Source organism: Cynara cardunculus (assembly GCF_001531365.2).
Source record: "Cynara cardunculus var. scolymus isolate 2C chromosome LG 10, CcrdV1, whole genome shotgun sequence".
Lineage (NCBI taxonomy): Eukaryota > Viridiplantae > Streptophyta > Magnoliopsida > Asterales > Asteraceae > Cynara > Cynara cardunculus.
The window spans coordinates 19,727,030-19,749,825 of NC_037537.1; the positions used below are offsets into that span (position 1 = coordinate 19,727,030).

Here is a 22,796-nt window from a genome sequence, read left to right on the forward strand (position 1 = left end):
ATATCCTCTAAAATGGTGAAAGTAGGGGATTTTGGACAATTTCATGCTCCAACAAACCAAAACGGATATATATATATATATATATATATATATATATAGAGAGAGAGAGAGAGAGAGAGAGAGAGAGAGAGAGTGTGGGTAAATTCTAGGGGTGTGTATAAAATCAACTGATCCAATTGGAACCGATTGAACCAATTAGAACCGACCGACCATAATTGGATATCCAATTGTAATTGGATCGGATTGGGAATTCAACATCCAATTTGGATCGGTCGATTCTCGGATGACATTCTAGAAAACCAATCAACATCCAATTAATCTTCAGACGTCCATCAAACTATCATCCAATTAATTTATTTTCAAATTGCTTAAATCGGAAATTGTTTTTTATGTGAGACTTTGAACTTTTAACTTCCCTTGTGTTGGTTTTAACACTTATTAAAAGTGATTAATCAATCTGCATCATTGTTGGAGAATTGGATTGAATTAACACACTGAATGGATCCAATTCCAAGGATCATTCATTGGATATCCGATGTATATCTAATAAAAGTATCAAATGAATGGAACCGAACTGAACCGATCCAATTATCCGTTGAATTGCATTGGATCAGTTATCCAGTGTTAATCGGATCAGATTAGTTGACAAAATCCAATATCCAATGGATGATTAGATCTATTCGGTTCCACTTACATCCAATAAATATCAACCAATAAACATGACTAGTAAATTCCTCTAAATATGAATAACTCTCCAAAAATAATTACAATGGATGAAAATTATTTTTTATTATATTTCATCAATAAAAAAACATTAAAATTTAACGTTTAGGAAAAAAATTTATTTTATTATATATATATATATATATATATATATTATTTTAATAATATAATTTAAAAATAGAGAATATATTGAAATTAAATACAATTATTTTAAGACAATTTAACTAGGGCTGTAAATGAACCGAACGAACACGAACGGAGGCTTGTTCATGTTCGTTCGTTTAACTTAACCGAACAAACGAACGAACACGAACGGTAAACGAACGAAAATCTTTGTGTTCGTGTTCGTTCGTTTAGAAATAAGGTGTGTTCGTGTTCGTTTATGTTCGTTCGTTAACATGCTAAACGAACGTAAACGAACGAACATAAACGAACAGACTAAACGAACATAAACGAACATGTTAAACAAACATAAATAAATATTATTTGAATTCAAAATAAATAAATAAAAGATTATATATTAAATTTAATATATAAACGAACATAAACGAACAAATATAAACGAACGTAAACGAACGATAAATAAACGAACGTTCACGAACATAAATGAACGAACGAGACTCTTGTTCATGTTCGTTCGTTTAACTAAACGAACAAAAAAATTTGTTCATGTTCGTTCATTTATTAAATAAACGAACATAAATGAACTTCCCACCGAACGGTTCACGAACGATTCGCTGAACGTTCGGTTCGTTTACAGCCATAAATTTAACTATAATTCTGTGTTTCTTTTTGGAGGATGATCGGCGATGGTTAGCATTTGGCGCGAGTCACCAATAATGGAGTCGGCGCAATTATTAGAAGAGAAGAGAAAAACGACGTCGCCTTAGTTGACTTCAACAAAGTATCTGGTTCAAGATTCGATCCTATCTCCTCGATCCTCATTTCCACAAACTTCAGATTCATCAATCTCTCAAATCCCTTATTTGTAATGGTTGTTCTCTCTCAACTTTCAGAAGGGTCTTCATCTTCTTCGCCAGCTCATGACGGTAGAGTTGACGTATTTTTAAGTTGTAGAGGATGCGACACTCGTAACAGTTTCACCGCTCACCTCCATAAGGCGCTCCAAGATGCTAATATCACTGCCTTTTTGGATGATGAAGAGATTGAAAGTGGACGATGTTTGGAACCGAAGTTGGAGGCTGTAATCAAAGCATCCAGGGCTTCTATTATCGTCTTGTCTGAAAATTATGCTTCTTCGACTTGGTGTCTTGACGAACTTGTGTTGATTCTCGAACAACATAGGAACTACGGTTACATTGTTATCCCCATTTTCTATCATGTCGATCCCAGCAGTTTTGAAGATGCAATCGCAAAGCATAAACAGTGGGTGGAGACGGAGATAACTGCAGACCAAAGAAGTCAATGGAATGGAAAAATAGAGCTATGGAAGAAAGCACTTTCAGAAATTGCTGATTTAAGAGGGAAGGATGCAAAGGGCCGGTAACTACTTTCTTATCATCCATTTTAACACATCTCCTCAATTTCTTTTGATTGACAGTTTGACACATGAAATTTCAATTTCGTTATGATACTCCAATTTTTGCAATTTTTAGGAGAGAGACGGTGCTTATTGAAGAACTTGTCAAGGACATCTCCCATCGATTAGGTTTAGACATAGCAAGTGATCTGCCACTGCTTATCGGCGTGGACTCTTCTATAAAATTCATTACTACATGGTTGAAAGCCGGATCCTCAGGTACTGTCGACATTCTCACTATTTATGGTATCAGTGGGATTGGGAAGACTTCTTTAGCCACTTATGTTTATGGGTTACACCGTCATGTATTTGACAATAGCAGCTTCCTTCAAGATATCAGTAGGAGACATGAAAAATACAATGGAATAGTTGATTTACAAAAACAGCTTTGTGAGGACCTCTCAAAAAGTCTGAATCAACGTCATGATGTTTCTGTATGCACCTCCAACATTGCAAATACATTAGCCTCTGAAAAGTTTTTTCTAGTTCTTGATGACATTGATAGTTTCAAGCAGTTGGATTCGTTACTTGGAAGCAAAGATTTTTATCCAGGAAGCAAAGTCATAATAACAACCAAAGAGGTGTCTCTAATAGAGAGTTGTGCACTATTCAATATGAAAGTTTCACCTACGCATACAAAGCTCTTACTTCAAGGCTTAAATATGAGTGACTCGCTAAAGCTTTTATGTATACATGCATTCATGTGCAACAATCCCAAGGAAGGCTATGAAGACGTAGCAAGAGAGCTTGTGAAGTATTGTGCTGGACATCCATTGACTCTTGAAGTTTTAGGCAAGCTTCTACGTAATCAAGATGTAGCTTATTGGAAAGAGCACATAAAAAGGCTCAAGGAAGAAAAGGATTCCCATATGAAAAATATCTTGAGAATGAGCTTTGACTCTTTGGAATACGAAAATGACAAGAACTTGTTTTTGGATATTGCTTGTTTTTTCGTTGGAAAAGATAGAAATTACACTGAAACAATATTAAAGGGCTGTGGTTTCCACACACTACATGGGATCTCAAATCTCATTGAAAGATGTCTTCTCATGATCGGACCAAGTAATGAGTTTACGATGCACCAGTTGATTCAAGAGATGGCTAGAGATACTATACGTCAAGAAGCACTTGATAAGCCATGGAAGCGTAGTCGATTATGGTGTCATGAGGAGTCATTCAAAGTGTTGAAACAAAAAAAGGTAAGAGCCCATGTATGCTTTCTTGTTAGTAGCATGCATGCTCCAAGTGTTTTGTATTATCTATCTATACACTTGTATAACACTTTTTTGCATTTCCTTTCTTCTTAAGGGTAAGGGAACTCTTCTAGGCCTTGCACTTGACATGAAGATGCTGGAGAAAGACAAGTTGCAGGGATCTTTTGAATTGGATATAGATGCATTGAGTAAGATGCATGATCTGATGCTACTACAACTCAATTATGTGCAACTCAGCGGCTCTAGGAAGAATTTTCCAGAAGAATTAAGATGGCTGTGTATGCATGGGTTTCCTTTAAAGTCGGTACCTTCAGACTTACCAATGAAGAATCTGGTTGCTCTTGACATGTCTTATAGCACTTTTGAATCTTTTGACATGTCTAATGATAACCTGCTGCGACTTGGGAAGACGCAAATGGTAAGAATATTGAAACATCTACTTCAATTTTTATTTATCATCCCTGTTACATTCACTAATTATTTTACCTCCATTTCAACAGTTAATTGGATCGTCCTCAAAAGACAACCGGTTGCTTGGATCATTGAAGATTCTTAATTTAAGTTCCTGCAAACAACTTCGTAGTGTCGGTGGGTTTTATGAACTCCCTGCACTTGAGATGTTAATACTTGCAAATTGCATTGGTTTGATTGAGATTTGCGAATCAATTGAGCAATGCGATGAACTTGCTCTTATTGATTTGAGTTATTGCACTACACTTAAAAAGCTTCCAAGGTGTGGGGTCAACTTAAAGAAGTTTAAAACACTAACACTGGATGGTTGTAGTCTTGGTGAAGAATTTCCAAATGAAGTGAGGAATACGGATTTACCTGAAATGCTCAACTCTGACAACCTTGGCATAAACTCACAAACCTCTTCCTCTGCCATTGTGGGTTCTTCACCAACTGAAATGAGTGATACGGATTTACTGGAAATGCCCAACTCTAACAACCTTGGCGTAAACTCACAAACCTCTTCCTCAGCCATTGTGGAGACTAGACCAAGAGATTACAGGTCCCTTGTGATTTCTTTACCAAGCTCATTAGTATACTTGTCGCTTAAAGGTAATAATTTATCCGATGAATCCTTCCCCATGGACTTGAGTAGCCTATCCATGTTGAAGGAGTTACATTTAGATTGTAATCCAATCGTTTCCCTGCCCATTGGTATTAGAAGCCTTTCCAGGCTTGAGAAACTTAGTATGGTAAAATGTCTCCGGCTTAAGACGTTTGAGCATCCTCCGCTTACACTAAAACACTTGAAATTTGATCATTGGCATTCGCTACAGAAAATTGTATTTGACCAAGAAATGTCCCCACTGACATTTAGTATGGATTCACCCTGGCCACCATATTCCGGGTTGGTGGTTGAAGGTCTCTTCAAGATCGAAGCTATGTCACATGTTGCAGAAGAGGTATCACGTAGATTGGGGTGGAGTAATTTAGAGTTCATAAATATTCAGCTTGTGGAGACTAAAGATTTGATGACAGGAACACATAAATCTCAAGTACAGGTTTCTTCTAATTAACTATCTATCTAGTTGTAAATGTGCACAAATAATTCATGTTGATTAAGCTTTTGTATTTGGCAGATGGTTTATGAATTTGGGATATTTAGCACATGGTTCAAGGGGAAAGAGATTCCAAATTGGATAAGTGATAGAAGGTGGGAGGGGTCATCAATATCATTTACCATCCCATCATCTCCTAACAACCTTAGAGGACTCAATATCTGCTTCGCATTTACAAATCCAAACGCCGGTTATTTTGTAGGGGATTCCTATCACTTGTTATTGTCAAGTATAAGAATTAGTAATATAACAGAGAACCACACTTGGATATACAATCGTTATAATTACTCCATTACCCCTATTCCTGAGTGTGTAATATTGTTAAGCCATTGGATGTTGGGGAAGAATGACATAAAAGATGGTGACCAAGTTACTATTACCGTAAGGGGTTATGGTACTGGTAGTATTATAAGGGAGTGTGGGGTGAGTTTTGTGTATGATGATGATGATGATGATGATGATGGGGAGCATAAGATGGAAGAAGATGTGTTGGATTATTACAAGTCATGGAATCATATCATTGGTGGAGATCTCTCTGCCTTTCTAACAACAAGAGGAGAATATCTCCTAGACGTCACACGGTTTTTTGGGTGGACAAGCCTTTATTGCCCCTTCTTTGAAGATCACTGCTATTACGAAGGTACTGCCATATTTCTTAAAAATTTATAATGTAGGAGATCAACACAACACAATGCAACGCAACGCAGCATGCAATGCAACGCTTGGATTTCTTCTAAAACAACAATTTCTTCTGGCAGCAGCTACTAATAATAACTAATGCATTATCTTTTATCTATTTTTTCATCAGAAAAGCATCCTACCTTTAGAGCTTTCTCCCCAAGGAAGTCCAACGTCTTTGTTAAGGTACTTTTCGACATTCAAGTCCTTCTCTCATCAAATAAATAAATTATACGCATGTTTTCATCTAATCTATTTTGGTCTCAGGACATAACGGAATAGAAACATTGGATGCTTGGAAACTGAATCCTGCTTCGGAATGATGTGATGTGGTATGGATATTTGTCAAAACTGTTTATGTGCATTCATACAAAGCTCTCATCCATACAACGTACTCCTAGTGGTAAATCGTTAATGCTTGAGCAGTTGTCGCCATTCTTGCACTTGAAACCTCCATATATGTATGCAAGATGCTTAAATGGCATATCACAATATAAAGTTATGCTCCCTCTGATAGCTTTCATATCTTGTTATATTCTTATTAAAGAGGAGGTTGAGCCATTTAATTTGTCAAGAGTCCAAAATTACCAAGACAACTTTTTCTGGGAAATCTTGATATCACAACAGTTCCTTGGCTCCTTGCTCCATGGTTTAATGTACATACAACTTGTACGATGTGAAGTTTGTTTGTGGCTTTACGTATCTTGGATAAGTAGTTTATTGATGTAAAATTCTAAGTCATCAACTCATGCATTTGACATTGTAAAGAGACGGTTGTTAATCAAACCTCATTTTTATTGAGAACCCAGGGAACTAAGATAACCAAAGGGACTTTGGCCTACTAGTATCTAGGCCAATATTCCAGACAATACAATATCCGTGAGGTTCAAACCTCACCAGATGTGAGAAGGATGTGTGAATTTATTTGTTATATATAAATATTATATATTAAAGAAGTGCTCGTAAGATCTTCATGATTATTTAGACTAAAATTCCTAATGGAACTTTGACGGGTTCTCGATGAAAATGAGATTCCTAACGGAACTTCTCTCACTAGAGAGAGAGGTTCAAACGAGAACATGGTCAAACTAAGAGAGCGAGAGAACACCTATATTCCACATGATCCAGATTCGGCCAATGCTCTTAGGTCGTTGATCCAAGCATGCCGTGCGTCCTTGGTTTGACCAAACCTGAATCACATATGATTTTTAGTCGTTTTATCTTATTGACCATGTTCTCATTTATATATATATATATCTCTCTCTCTATATATATATGGCTTTTCCATGTTAGCAATTTTATTGATGATTGAACAGATTCTAGCAGTGATGACAAGTTTGTTAAAGCTTAAAGGCAATGTAATTTTTATGAAATTAATAAGAAAATGTGTTGGTTCAAGTTTGGAAACCTTATAAAGCTTGAGGGACTAATTTACGTTTACGTTTACGTTTATTTGATTCGCTACATAAGTGTACGAATTCCTATTTCTGAGTGTTTGTTTGTTTCGTTAAATATGTGTATGGTTTTTTTTTGATTTTCTTTCAACTCGTTCTATTTGATTTGGTGAATAATCATGTTCTTACTTCCACCAAAAAATTATTTTGCGTTTCCTTTTGGTTAGTTGATCGTTTGATCATGTCTATTCGTGGATGAGTTTGGTTTGGTGGAAACGTCAAACACTATTTTAAATCTGTTGAATTTCATTCTGAAAATTTCATGTTATTTGTAAAATTCATAACAAATCGCTCGTTTACTAGATTGCTGCATATGATACGTTTTTGAAAACCTGGATATGTCTACTACAATCTATTGTCACACGAGCAAACTATGATTTTTGGGCTAAGGTGTCTAAATTTGGGTTTTTCGATAATAAATATGATAATAAAGTGCTGAAACTAGTAAGACTCGATTTCGAAAAGTTATGAGTGTGAAATTCCTAGTCTACGTTTGGATTCCCCGTATGTTTTGGTTTAAAATATTTTGTTTCCCCTGGTTATGTTAATGGTTTATTAGAACTCGTATCGTTTTAAATTCCCTTTCAATCCGTATCTCGTTCAATAAATCGTGTTCGAAAATGTAAGGTTTATGGGAAGCAATTAATATTCTTGTATGGTCAAATACCTTTTTGACTCATTTTGAAATTAGTATAATTTGTTATTCATCTCAATGTGATTACATGCGTTGTGATATACTTTTATAGTTTATGCATTAACGTATACCGAGCTATTAACCACCTATGGGGGTACCATAGGCATGTCATTGTGGCACTGATGATGTGACATCATCTGTGGCGATGTGATCAATCCACGACGTCTCTTTTCAATTATTTTTGTGCTCTAATGAGAGCTAGCCATGGTGTCATAGTGATTTTATTCAAGAGGCGTATGGGTCGACCCTATTCTTAATCCATCTTTCATGAACACTCAGAAGTTTGATTCTTATGTCTAAATTCAGATTTTTGTATTCGTCGGTTTTTGGTTTGAGTATTTGTTTGTTAGCTATTTTATCTGTGTATCGAGCGTTTGGATCAGCCGCATTTTTATTTTTCGCGATAGGTATTCAAGGAATTGGAAGAAAAAAAATGTACCGTTCAAGGTAATTGCTATATTTGATGGTTTTTTTTTTAAAGGGTTGGATAATGCTCTGTGTGCTTTCGTTAGAAGATTGTTTCAAGTTTGATAGTAACCTCCTTTTCCGTCTTGGGAAGGAGGTATTACAGGCAATGTGGAACTTTATTGCCGAACATTGAAATCATAAACTACGAAGACCAGAATACGGGTTTTCGCATGATGCATAACTCATTCAAATATAACGTTTCAATCTACCAGACACAAAAGATTTCCTCAACAAGAACAAGAACGTTGAACCAGCCTCATAGCTTATCTCTAACAATATCAATGAGGAAACATACAAGAGAACACGTTACCATTGATTTCCATGTGGATAGAGGTTGAAGCATTAAGTGGCGTTTGTTTTTTTAAGAGGTGCTGAAGTCTGTTGATTCCTTTCACATAAGAGGATAATATATGTACATATATATAATATAGGGTGACAACTCTAACGTTACATCAACAACATAGAGCATAGGATTCATAAACCATTTATGTAAAAGAGACAAGATCTCAAAATTACATCAACGTTACAATGAACAAAACATGATGTGTGTATATATAGAGGGCTCATAACTCTGGATGCTGAAGGTTTGAATCAGAGGTAGAGGTCTTCAAGCCATACAAACTCATGGGCTGCTGCTGGCCGGATAATCTTGAGATAATGAGTCGAGCTATGTTCTCAGCGGCAACAGCACTAGTTTCCATGGTGCTGGCTGCATTCTCAAAAGCATTTACATAATACAAATGCATATCATCCAACATAAATGGAGCAAACTTCTCAGGAGCATGGTAATGAGGGTATGCACCCCAGTTGATTCTCAATGTCTCCTTCCTTGTGCTGCCAATCATATATGCAACTCGGTATTATTAGCATATCAATTCCATCATCAGATGGCAAGAATACGTTCTCTGTGGGGCCGCTTACCAGGTTGCTTACCTTACCGGATGAACATGAAGGACCAAGTACCCGATAAGAGCGATGGCAAGGACCAAGAGTCTTACTCAGTAAGTGAGAGTAATGACTCTTACCCGGTTAGTGCTTACCGGGTATATTGTTGCATATGATGCTGTTTTGATGGACTATAATCTTACCCAGTAAGGTAAATGGGAGTGTTTACCAGGTAAGCGTCTGGCGCCTATATCTATTTTAGCATTGTGGTCAAACTTCTTAAAATTAGAAACCATACACAAAGACAAGTACTCCCTCTGTCCCAAAACAAGTGGTTCATATTTCTACTTAAGTTTGTCCCAATATCAGTTTCACTTTCAAATAAAGTTGTAATGTACTAAATTTTCAACTCTACCCTTAGCTATGCGCGATTTATTTAAGAGTTGATGAGATGGAAGGTTTGCCTCTATCATTAAGGATAACACTGTCATTCAGTTAATTCCAAGTGTAATAATTACATATTTCTTACAAGGTGTTTTTTTGTCGTGGATATTTATTTTGGAACAAAGAGATTAACAAGTAAAATATAAGGCATATAGCATATGGTCATGCTTTTCTCTAAAATTAAGATGCACTAATACCAATGAAAATCACAAGGAGACCAATAAGACTGCATCTTTATGTTCAATCCAACCCTCATGACAATAGCATTTTCTATGATATGAAGTGCAAAGACACATAAATAGATAAATAATGCAGAGAATGCAGAGAACAAAAAGTGGGCCACGCATTATTACCTAAAGATTTGATCCAACAATGTGTCCGTCAAACTTTGACGAGAGAACATCTTGTAAGTCATATCTTCCGCGCTATGTTCCTTGAGAACAGAGATGCATGTAAATGGAAGCTTAGGACTCTCTATGGTGCCTACCAGTTCTGGAATATCTGATACTGCATCCAACCCAAAGTATGCCTATGTAAATGAAAACGTTAGTATCTATGCAAGTTTGTAAGTAGATGATGATGATGATTTAGATGACAATAAGAAGCCTACATGATTCAAGAGGCCTCTAACAAAAGTTGCATGTGTATGCTGTAATTTTCTTTCTGGGATAGAAATCACAGGGGTGAACTGAATGTTCAGCTCATCTAAAGGGGTAGCAACCACCGTCACTTGACATGTGTAACTGTTTCCTTGAGTGGAGTTAAGCTCATAAAAACCACCAAGATTTGTGACGGATACTATTTCTTCTTGGAGATGCAAAGTAACATCTGAACGGTTGACTAATCCAGCAGCCATCTGCCAGTTTCCTCCTTCAACTGCCCATAAGTCTCCTCCTGATCCAGCCAGAGAAACAGCACCAGCAAGTCCACTGATACGGACACTCTGACCATAGTTGATTCTTGTTATAACCTGAAGAAATTATAAGGGATATTAAAAGAGATGATTTTATAAATATTCAGCTCCTCTTGTGTGTTTATTTATTTATCATCAAACATGTATGTAATGTAATATACCAACATACTGGGGTATATTTGCACCTTATGTACAATTTATCAGCTTTCCAATTATTTTTGTTAAGTGCTCAAATCCCTCCTTTCCTTGAATGTTAATAAGTTTTAAGACTTCCAAGTCAAAATTTGAAGTGTCTCACAGGAACTTCTGCCAACACTTCCATTCAATGCATCATAATAATCAAAGTCCCATTCCAATGGACAAATAATGCAAACTTATATGTCAATGGAACAGTTGAGGGTCTTATTTTCAATAATGAGGGTCTGCAGGTGATGTTGGCATTGTCGTACAACAAAGCCGACCATAAAAATGAACTAAATAATTAATGTATTGTCCTGCGAATTAGAACAAACAAACCACTAAATCTTGGTTATCTTGATCATGATGCACATCACAGTACCATCTCTCAACTGGAGGCCATTTTTTCTACTTCCATCATATACACTTTAGCACCCTGTAGCAAGAACATGACAAGAGCTTCTTGAAACAACCATGTACAATTTAAGCTAGTGAGATATCTCGGGTAGAATTTAGTCCTACGTCTTGTAAGAACTTAATTAAGAAGGCATTTACCATTCATTTGACCCAAAAACAATCCACATATGTTCTATAAAAAATCTTGAAAAACCAAATCGAACCAAACCGAACAAACCCATTATATCTCACTCAAAAGCAGGGTTTGGAAGGGGTGGGATGTAATGAGACATGTCCTCTACTTCAAAGAGTAGAACAACTTTTTCCATAAAGACCCGCGGCTTGTGCAAAAGTGTGAGCAAAAAGGAAAAGGAAAGGGAAAGGAACTAGAAATAATAAGCAGCAGAATAGAAAGAAAAAAAGAAGAAAAGGAAATAGCCACAATGAAACATATACAAAGTAAGGACACATATCTCTCCATCTATCTAGGACTATGGGATTGTTTGTTAGCAGCTTAATGAGCTTAATGGGACTCACAGCTTATTTGGTAAGCTATATATGACTGTTTGGTAGTGGCTTAATTATATAGAAAGTAGCTTATTCAGTAAGCTTCTAAGGGGAAGCTTTATGCAGAAAGCCAGTTTTTTTTCCAAACCTACCCCTCTCAATTAAAAAACAGGCTCAATTTTATTTATGAAAAAACTCTCCAAACAAAAACCTTTCCAATCTATCCAAACAAAAACCTTCAGTGGGAATTGGCTGAATCCACTAGGCCAAAACAATTGATGGTCAACTGGCTGAATTTACTTAAATCAATTGATGGTTAACCAAGGAATTAGGGAGCAATTACCACACTTAATTTTAGCAGTTACCATATTTAATTCTAAGAATAAAATAGTATAAATAACAGGCTTGCTTATCATTGTTATCATCGAAGTTACTCATATTTATCTTTTGTCGTAAACGGAGACCTTGCCCCTCTCGAATCGGGCCACTATCAATAAAAAGCTAGCCTATTCCTATTCTTATTAATTTAGTACCTATCATTTGGTTCCATTGCTGGGAAATCGATATGGTGCAAACCCAGAATAGCGACAGCAGTAATCCACCCGATCCCATTGCCGCTCAATTGGCTGCCATAGCCGCGAAATTGGAGTCAATTGAAACGATGAAGGAAGATATAGCAGCTCTGAAGAAAGGAGAACGATCCAGAGGAGGAAAGAATGACGAGGGGGAAAGTTCTTGGAGGGGTCCACAGCCACATAGACCCTATAACAAAATTGATTTCCCGATTTTTAGCAACGGAGACCCTCACAGGTGGTTGCCGAAAGCCGAAAAATATTTCAGGTATTATCAAATACCGGATGAAGAGAAGGTTGAGATAGCTTCAATGCACTTAGAAGGGGATGCCTTGGACCTCTATTCATGGCTCTCTGGCGATCATCCAATCACTTTTTGGGAAGAATTAGTCCAAGCGTTTACCAGAAACTTTGGCCCTGTAGAGTTTCAGAACCCAGATGAGTTCCTTTGTAGCATTAAACAAACTAGTTCAATACAAGAATATCGGCAGGAGTTCGTTAAGAGATCCTCTCGGGTTTCAAATTGGCCCGATCATTGTCTTTTAGGGGTATTCCTAAACGGCCTCAAAGATGAATTAATATTCGATGTACGAATTCACAAGCCCTGAACGATATATAGTGCCATGAGTCTAGCTCTGGTGTTTGAATCTAAACTCACCCCCACTGACCCAGAAAAAGTGCTTCTTGGATCCCAAATTCGAAACCCTCAGCCAGATCCCAAACCAACAACTTTCACCCCAGCCCAAACATCAACCCAACCAAAAAATACTTTCCGAATTTCCGAAGCAGAGAAACAAAACCGATTCCTAAAAGGGGAATGCTTCAGATGTGGCAATAAATACGGACCGGGTCATCGTTGCAAAACCGGTACTTTCAAGGTTTTGAGGCTGATGAGGATGTTGAAGAATCACCTACAACAAATCTAACCAGCCTCAATTCTGACCAGAAACTGCTGAAATTAGTTTACATGCTATTATGGGGAAGTCGCATCCTACCACGATGAAGGTCCATGGTATGCTTCATTATACTGAAGTTTTAATTTTAGTTGATGGTGGTTCTACACACAATTTCATTTTGGATGTCTTAGTGAATGAACTTAAGATGGCTCCTCAACCGGTAGAGCCTTTCGCTGTTCAAATGGGTAACAGGGATGTAATTCGATGTGGCCAAATCTGCAAAAATCTTCCTGTACATATTAATGACCTCAAGATCACTCAAGATTTCCATCTTTTTCTCTTGGTGGAGCTGATCTAGTTTTGGGTATTCAATGGTTAGCCACATTAAATACTGTTCAAGCTAACCGGATTAAAATTGTTCATGATTTTTTCAATAGATGGGAAGCGATACCAACTACAAGGCATTGCATCCGGCCCCCAAAAATCATCCAGTTTCAAACATCTAGCCATTGACCCTGAAGTTACCCCCTGCATACCAGCCCCACTACAACCTATTTCTCACCTAATACACCACTGTTTTTGAGGAACCTCAACATTTACCCCGGTTAGATCACAAACCCATTCAATTCCACTTTTTCCAAGCTCCACCCTGCCTAACATCCGTCCTTACCGTTATCCCCACTCCCAAAAAAATGAGACAAAGAAACAAGTGGAACAGTTGATGACCGCTGCTTTATTCAACCGAGTACCGGCCCTTTCTCAAGCCCTGTATTACTAGTGAGGAAGGACAATTCTTGGCGAATGTGCATCAATTACCGAGCCCTTAACAAGATAACTTTAGCCGATAAATACCCTATTCCCAATATTGACGAGTTACTTGATAAACTGTATGGTGCTACGGTGTTCTCAAAACTCGATTTGCGATCGGGTTATTATCAAACAGTGGCAACCCCGAATGTCAAGAAAACAGCCTTTCGCACTCACTCGGGTCATTACAAATTCAAAGTCATACCTTTTGGTCTGATTAATGCTCCCTCCACATTTCAGGCTATCATGAACGATCTATTTCGTCCTTACTTACGACGTTTCATACTTGTGTTCTTTGATGACATTTTAATTTACAGCCTAAGTATGGAACAACACAAGTTTCATTTGGAACATGCCCTAAAATTACTTCATGACAATCAAATTTTTGCCAAATTATCGAAATGTTGCTTTGGGCAAGAACAGGTTGTGTTCCTTGGTCATGTGGTCAACTCGAAAGGAGTTAGTGCAGAGGAAGAAAAGATATCAGCAGTTAGGTCGTGGCCCGTACCATCAACAGTAAAGGAAGCGAGAGGTTTCCTCAGGTTAACCGGGTATTATATTCGTAATTATGGTCTCATAGCCCGACCCCTCACCGCAATGACCAAGAAGGATGGGTTTAGTTGGTCGGGAGCGGCCCTTAAAGCCTTTAATGACTTGAAACAAACCTTGCTTTCTACACCAGTTTTGAGATTACCAGATTTCTCGAAACCCTTTATTATAGAGTGTGATGCTTCGTCGAATGGCGTGGGAGCAATATTATCACAAGAGGACCATCCTGTGGCCTATTTCAGCAAGGGGTTTTCCCATCTAACAGATTTAAATCGTCTTACAATAGGGAGTTGCTGGCATTGGTCCTAGCGGTACAAAAATGGAGTCATTACCTGCTTGGTCAGCATTTTCTCATCCATACCGATCATTATACCCTGAAGTTTTTATTGGAGCACTGCATTACCACTACAGAGCAGCAAAGGTTGCTACTTAAACTCATCGTTATGATTTTTCGATTATTCACAAGGCCGAAAAATAGAACAAGGGGGCAGATGCCTTATCTCGTCGACCCCATTCAGGATAATTGACACTCATTGTCCCTTATTGTGTTGAGGTGGCTGATATCAAAGTTGGGTTTGATCCATTTACAAGCGACCAGATCAGCAAATTGAATGAGAACCCTTCGTTCGTCACTAATTTCTCTCTTGCAAATCAGCTTTTGTTTTATCAAGGGCGTTTGGTAATACCAGAGGTATCTTCCCTCAGACTTATGTTGTTACAAGAAGCACATGATACCCCAAGCGGTGGTCATGGGGGGTTTTTTTAAAACCTATAAACGACTTTCCTCTCGATATTATTGGCTAAAGATGAAACAGGATGTGAGATTTTTGTACAGCAATGTGTGATATGCCAACAACAGAAATACCAAACTCTGTCTCCCGCCGGTTTGCTTCAGCCCTTACCCATCCCAAACCAAATTTGGAAGGATATCTCCATGGACTTTATCGTTGGTTTACCTCCATCAAGCCGTTTCGATATTATCTTAGTCGTGGTGGATCGCCTAAGCAAATATGCTCACTTCCTCTGTTTGTCTCATCCATTCACGGCCAAAGGAGTAGCTACAGTATTTTGCAAAGAGATAATCAGATTACATGGTTTTCCCCGCTCTATCATTTCTGATCGAGACGTTGTCTTTCTTAGCAACTTTTGGCAAGAATTGTTCCGATTAAGTCAGACCAAGTTAAAGTTGAGTACAAGTTACCATCCTCAAACGGACGGTCAAACCGAAGTTCTAAATCGTTGCCTAGAAGCTTACCTACGCTGCTTTGCTAGAGAACAACCAACCAAATGGAGTACTTTCTTACCATGGGCCGAATATTCATATAATACCGGGTACCACACGTCCACCGATACAATCCCATTTTCTATTGTTTATGGCAGGGAACATCCTTCTTTGTTACCTTATGTGGTGGGGGAAACCAAAAATGCAGATTTGGAACAATACTTAATTGATAGGGATGATATGTTGAAGCTTCTTCGACAAAACCTCCAAAAGGCCCAAGACCGGATGAAAAACCAAGCAAATTTGAAGCGACGGGAACTCACGTTTCTGGTTAGTGACTATGTCTTCTTGAAGATTCAACCTTATCGTCAAAAGAGTCTGGCCAATCGTCGGTACGAGAAGGAGAAGCTATCCCCAAGGTTTTTGGCCCATATCGTATTAAACAAACAGTTGGTCCAGTTGCCTATGAGTTGGAACTACCATCCGAAGCTAAAATCCACCAGGTCTTCCATGTCTCAATGTTTAAACCTGCCCATGATTCTTTTTCTTCAGTTCCAACTGCACCATTACCCATCACCAAAGACTGGGAAATTGACTTGCAACCACGTTCTGTCATCAGTCATCATTGGGTTTATGAAGCTGGCCGCCAAAACTTAGAACTGTTGGTCTCTTGGTGTAATCGTCCCATCAAAGAATTTACGTGGAAAAATTATGATCTAGTAGCTGAGCAATTTCCTGCATTCCGCCTTGAGAACAAGGTGTTTTACCGGGAGGGAAGTAATGATAAAAACCCACTGAAGGTGTACTCGAGGAAAAGGAACCGGGTCACAGCTGCCAATATGGGGCAGCTGAATTCTATTTTTGGGAATTGGCTGAATCCACTAGGCCAAAACAATTGATGGTCAACTGGCTGAATTCACTCAAATCAATTGATGGTTAACCAAGGAATTAGGGAGCAATTACCACACTTAATTTTAGCAGTTACCATATTTAATTCTAAGAATAGGATAGTATAAATAACAGGTTTGCTTATCATTGTTATCATCGAAGTTACTCATATTTATCTTTTGTTGTAAATGGAGACCTTGCCCCTCTCGAATCGGGCCACTATCAATAAAAAGCTAGCCTATTCCGATTCTTATTAATTTAGTACCTATCACAACCCCTACTTTACCCTATATGTCAGCTCCCTATCCTAAACTAGCTTCTTTCTATCCTCACAGCTACAAGTCCCTGCTCTAAGCTACGACCTTATCTTGCATCTCCAAGAACTCTTATTAGAGGTCATGTCCTCGGATATGTCTAAGGTTGTCATGTCCATCTTCAATTGCTCACCCCACGTCCTCGTTGGCCTGCCCCTCCTCTCTCCATCGTTTTCTACTATCCTCACTGGCGCAGCCATCGATCTCCTGCGAATGTGTCCAAACCACCCTGGTCTTCCAGCTCTCAATTTATCCATGATAAGCACAACTCCCAACTTTGCATGGAAGACCTCGTTCAGTATCTTATCTAACATGGTCCGACTACAAGGCCATATATGCATCCTCAATTATGCAGCTTCCAACTTCTTCTCATGGGTCTTTCTTGTCGCCCAAGACTCCAACCAATAGAATATGGTAGGTCTGATAGCTACCCTGTAGAATTTCCCTTCCGCGACCTTGTCAGACAGCACCCATGGTAGCTCTCCACTCTACCCCCTCATCAATATGCTCCCATTGAAATTGCACCACGTGCAGAGGGAGAATATAAGTAACTGTAAATAGGGGTGAACATAGGGAGAATATAATCAATAGTCGATGCCAACCGAGGAAGTTAGGTTGATTTATATCCTTGTAGTGTGTAATGTTGCATGCACTTTTTGATTAGTACATAGAAGAAAGATTCAGTGTTCCACATGGTTTCAATGTTGTAGGGAAAGATTCCTGTCCTTTTCCCGCACAACCTCTATGCACAAAATCCAGCTTTACCTTCTCCATTTGTTATGTTTTCGATCTGTAGAACTGCCAAATTGCAGTGTAGGTTTCAGCCTTCAATGATGGAAATTCTTTGTTTTCTATATCATGTTGAGTTCAGCTGACTGAGAGAGCTGTGTTCGAGGGACTGGTTGACTGACCGAGGGATTGGTTGAACAAGCGACAAAGTGTTTTATGGTATATTCTAGTAACTACTTAGTTTACCAAGGGATTAGTTGAATAGGAAAAGAAGAATCAGTTGACATAGGTTGAGTATATAAATCCTAATGATCCAGAATAGTTACCTAAAGATCATACTTTGATTGTTCCCCTGAATACAAAATTTTGGAAAGAAAAATTAATGTTCAAAGAATGTAGCAGTCATAAACAGTGTGTCTAGACCTTCTTTATTGCTACAGAGTACATTTGTAGGGGCGAATAAGACCTAACCAACCTGACCCGAAATTTAGGTTAATAACTCAACCTGAGCTAGCCCTACCCGACCACATGTAATCCACCCCTCAACCTTCTTGTATCCCTGGTCCACTAGTCTGGGCTAACAATCCGAAATTACCTTGCTCGGATCACATTTGATTCAAACACATGCTCATTTTTTAAATACCCTTATAATCAAGTTGGGTATAGACAATTGGTCTAGTGTTAGGATAGAAATGAGCAGAACAACAGATATTTGGTACATATGAGTCAATTAAAATGACTGATTTACCCTCTTAATTTAAATTTGAGTACCTTAATGATGATCAAAATTTAAATTCATTTCTTTTCGACCAACAAAATAAATTATCCAGAGTTACACCCATAAGTCTTCCTCTTATTCTTTTTCTCCATAATCAGATAACTTTTTTATGGGTTCCATGCTGGCAAATATAAAAATGTGTTTAGAGGATGAGAGAAAACAGATAAGGGGGCTCTCATGTTCGTCATTAGGAGATATATGTTCAAATGGACTCTACTTATTTGTCGATAAGAAAATCATCTGACAAACCCTCTATGAAGATCTATTGGTGTATTACAACAAAAAGTATGTGTAACATTCATGAATTTTCATCTTAGTGATAATATCCTATGTTCAGCCCAACCAACTCAAAATGTAACTGGTTGGGTTGGGTTATGCATTAAAAAGTGTTGAATGGGTTACGATTTTCTAAACTTAAGTAGTTGGGCTGGCTTATTCAAATGTCTGAAGTAGCCCAACCTAACCCATATGCACTCTTAAACATTTGTACCCCTTCTGAGTATTGGGTATCCAATGAAGGGACATTTGTGAGACTTTGATCAAGTTTTGTTCTTTTGTTATCATAAACATGGACAAAGGTTGTGGAGCTGAAGACTTTGAGGATTATTGACTCGGTACGTTCTCCATACTTCTTGGCTAGCTCTCGCATTCCAGTGAGATGATTAAAATCCCACTTCAACAAAATTGCAATATTCACAACCTATATGTCTAAGATGTATTTGGAAGGATTAATTCACAACCAATAATATGTAAGTGGAAATTGTGTAGGTCACCAACAAAGCTGCAAAGGCCACACACCTGGAGTACCATCTTTTAAATAAGGCTGCAAAAGAGTCGAGTTTTAATCAAGTGATTCAAGCTCGATTCACTCGAACTTTATTGGGTTCGAGTACAAATATGAGCTCAAAAGATATAGTGAGTCAAGTTTGAGTTTATACGAACTCAATTCACATTCTTATCGAGTTTTCCGGGTCCTAAGTATGTTAAATATGTATGTACTTGTGTCAAGTTTTTGCACTTTCTGTGTCGAGTTCAGATCGATATTGCCTTATTAAACATACTCCTAATAGATATTTATGGACTCGAGAGATCAAATTGATCTTGCTTTATCGATCATATTTTTCTGGATATTTTGAGTTATTCAAGCTCTCAAATAGAATCTTTCTCAAGAAGACTCATCAAACTACCAAATCAAGATCAAGCTTAGCATAACACTAATGAGTCGAGCTCAAGCTAAGCTCGGCTCCTTTGCAGCCGTATTTTTAATATCACTTCATCAAAATTGTTACAAATAATCCACATAACTATATTTCTTTAGGCTGGTATGCTTGGAATTGGACACAAGATTCGGCAATAAAGTCGGCAGAGACAATGCTTCATGTCAGAATCCATTAGATTACCACCTCAACAGATTAACATCATCACAAAAACAATGCCATATGGCACTGTAAGTTTCTCACCCCAGATAAAACCACAGAACAGATCCTATTTACAATTAAATTTTAAAAAATTTATGGAAGCAGGTAACTTACAGTTATAAGCTCTTGTATGAGCAGAGGAGAATATTTGAGACCAACTAATTCGTCCTCTAATGTCTGTGTTGTCAAATTGTACAAGCCTGCCCACTTGAGCATATCCTCCACATTGCTGAATATTGGCCTTGACTCCCTACTTTCGTAGTACTTCAAGAAATTATCCACTGTAACCTGCCAAGATCGTATATCAGAAGTTCATTTGTAATCAATAACACACATTTAACAGTAGCTGCAGGCCTGTATGGCTTGATGCATCTTTTCTTTGCTCGCTATAAAATATATCAATAATTAAAAATTAGGTTACATGAATTTACAGCATGATAAAGGAAGAGGCGTGATTCGTTCCTTGTGAGGTGATACATTATACAGCTAGTCCTGTGAAAATGAAGCCAAAACAAATTCTGTTGGGGTTTAACCATCTTAATATAGCTACACTGGAGTCAGTGAAATGAGTGCAAAATAGGCATGTCAGCATACTTAAAATAGTGAGCAAAGACCAGTCATCACCCTAAGTTATATGCTTAACTAGAACACATGTGGAATTAACATAGACATGCCATGCCGACAATTTATAGATGTGAGCAGGGGATTGATAGTACCTCCTTAGTGTTGTGCCACATGATGCTTGTTGTCATGAGAAATGAGAAACACCCTTCACACTTCAATGGAAAGGGTGCAGGTTGGCTAAGAAGTTAGTTCAAAAGAGTTGGATACAGCTAGAAAGTTGAAGTAGAGTTGCTAACAGGGAACCAGGAGAGGTAATTGATACCCTAAGTAGGAGAGTGAATATTGCATCCATTCAGAAAACTAAGTGGATGGGTGATAAATCTAAGAAAATTGAGAACATGAGTTTTAACTTCTTCTGTTCACAAAAAGATAGGACAATGGAGAGATGTAGGGAACATAAAAAAGGATTTGCATATGGTGTTCATTGGTCTAAATTAGGCATACTATAGGGTGCTAAGAGAAGAAGTGTCATGAGCTATTGACAAGAACAATGCCCTACAGTGGAAGCTAATTAATTAAGGATACTTGAACCATCAACCAGCATGAAAACACGCGACAATAAAAAAAATGTTTTCCTACTACAATAGGCATTGGCATACACGAAAGCTAGCCATAAGACCTTATCCTCTTGCTTTACTTTTGCATGAACTCACAAAGGGAATAAAATACGATATACCATGGTGTACGCTTTTTTCCAATGATATTGTGTTAGTTATCATGCAAGGTGCTCATGGAAATGGTGTTCACAAAAAACCAACTTGGAATTGAAAGTTATTTTGTTAAGTCACAATAAAAATAAAGTACATGAAATGAATATGGAGAGATTGACAAAAAACCAACTTCTAGAAGTGTTGATAGGAAATGAAAGATGAACATGAAGCATATTACCACATGTAGTGGTTGGGACGGACATGTCCTGTTGTTTGGTATGAATATGGAGAGATTGACAAGGTCAAAAGATAAGAGCAAAGTGGATAAGATGACGCCAAGTTTTAGGAGTCCCATATCATCAAAATATTCTATAGAAGTCCAAATTTCTCTAAGACAACATAAAGACCTCCAAATTTACATGGTAAAGAAAAGAGTTCATGACAAGATAACATATACACAAGTCGAACATTCTGAAAATGTGAATATTGAGGTGAATAGAATTAGAAATGATGAATAGAGGAAAAGCCATGGCAACATAGTATCTCCAACTTATACTTTATGGGGATTGTACTGTTGGGATATTGTTAAGGGATTTGTTCCCACATAGGAAGGGAAGGGAACATTTGAGAAGCTTATAAGGCTAACTCCATAGGCCTTATCAAATTAGAACACAAACCCATCTAAGGAACTTGAATAGATAGTTGAATCCTCTAAATGGACGCTCGATACTATGCACGGCTAGGGGCGAAATTCTGTTCAAGGACACTGCATTCGGCCCAGTTTAATAGATTCAATGGTCGACTTGCTTGTGCAGGCCTCTATCTAATCATACATCCTACGTTTTCAAATTTCAAGTCAGTGATTCTCTTCCTGTGATAAGATTTTCGATATATTATACATATATTCACATACACGTTTCTAGTTTTTAGTTTGATTTTACATATGATATGTTCTCTACATATACATATATTTGTGAATTTTTCCAGTTTTGTAACAAGGGTTCTAACATGTACCAGGTCGATAGAGAGGGTCAGGGCCGTCCCTGGGGGAGGGCGACACGGGCGCACGCCCAGGGCCCAAAAATTTTCTTTTAAATACAACAGTAGTCTAAAATAAAAAAATAAATTTAAAAAAACCCAAAAAATTGTAGTATACAATAAGGGGCAAAAAGAATTAGTAGATAATAAGTGCCCAAAAATATATCAATTAATTACATTGGAGAAGAAAATAAAAAAAAAAATTAATTGTCATTCATTATATGTTATTGTTTATTATTGACTCTCTAATTTTTTTTTATCTCCAAAAAGGTCTAATGATATTGGCTATTACTATCTCTATATGCTTGACTGTTTTCGTGCTTCAACTATTCAACGTTAAGATCATGTGCTTGTTATTGCTATATATTTTTATCAATTTCTGTTTCTATTGACTATTGATATTTGGTTATGTTGTTCTAATTGCTTTTGTTGACTATTGTTATCTATTTTTGCTTCTACATAAAATATTTTATTATTGTTTGACAATCAATTTATTGTTCTTATAATTTATGATATGTTTCATGGTTTTWTGATTAATAAATAWTTTTTTTCTACTAATGTCTCTTATAATGTCATGTTTCATAAACTTTTAATCTTAACATCTTATTTTGGTTGAGCAAAAAAAGAAGGAAAATAAAATTTAAATATTT

The 22,796-nt window shown here is 37.4% G+C and overlaps 2 protein-coding genes across 2 annotated transcripts in view; one reads left to right on the forward strand and one right to left on the reverse strand.

Moving 5' to 3' along the window:
• Positions 1 to 1,679: 1,679 nt before the first annotated feature.
• LOC112519624 (TMV resistance protein N-like) lies at positions 1,680 to 6,328 on the forward strand. Its single transcript, XM_025127835.1, has 7 exons — positions 1,680 to 2,226; positions 2,340 to 3,462; positions 3,572 to 3,895; positions 3,978 to 4,988; positions 5,067 to 5,685; positions 5,854 to 5,909; positions 5,991 to 6,328. Exons 1-7 carry the CDS (start codon positions 1,715 to 1,717, stop codon positions 6,003 to 6,005), a joined length of 3,660 nt encoding a protein of 1,219 aa, XP_024983603.1. The 5' UTR covers positions 1,680 to 1,714; the 3' UTR covers positions 6,006 to 6,328.
• Positions 6,329 to 8,709: 2,381 nt separating this feature from the next.
• Positions 8,710 to 22,796, reverse strand: part of LOC112519116 (farnesylcysteine lyase) — a 17,471-nt gene continuing 3,384 nt past the window's right edge. Inside the window, exons 2-5 of the mRNA XM_025127100.1 lie at positions 19,949 to 20,122; positions 10,279 to 10,638; positions 10,022 to 10,197; positions 8,710 to 9,173 (exon numbers count right to left, since the gene is read on the reverse strand). Coding sequence (XP_024982868.1) covers positions 8,903 to 9,173; positions 10,022 to 10,197; positions 10,279 to 10,638; positions 19,949 to 20,122 — 981 coding nt within the window. The 3' untranslated portion in view covers positions 8,710 to 8,902. The remainder of the gene's footprint in view (positions 9,174 to 10,021; positions 10,198 to 10,278; positions 10,639 to 19,948; positions 20,123 to 22,796) is intronic.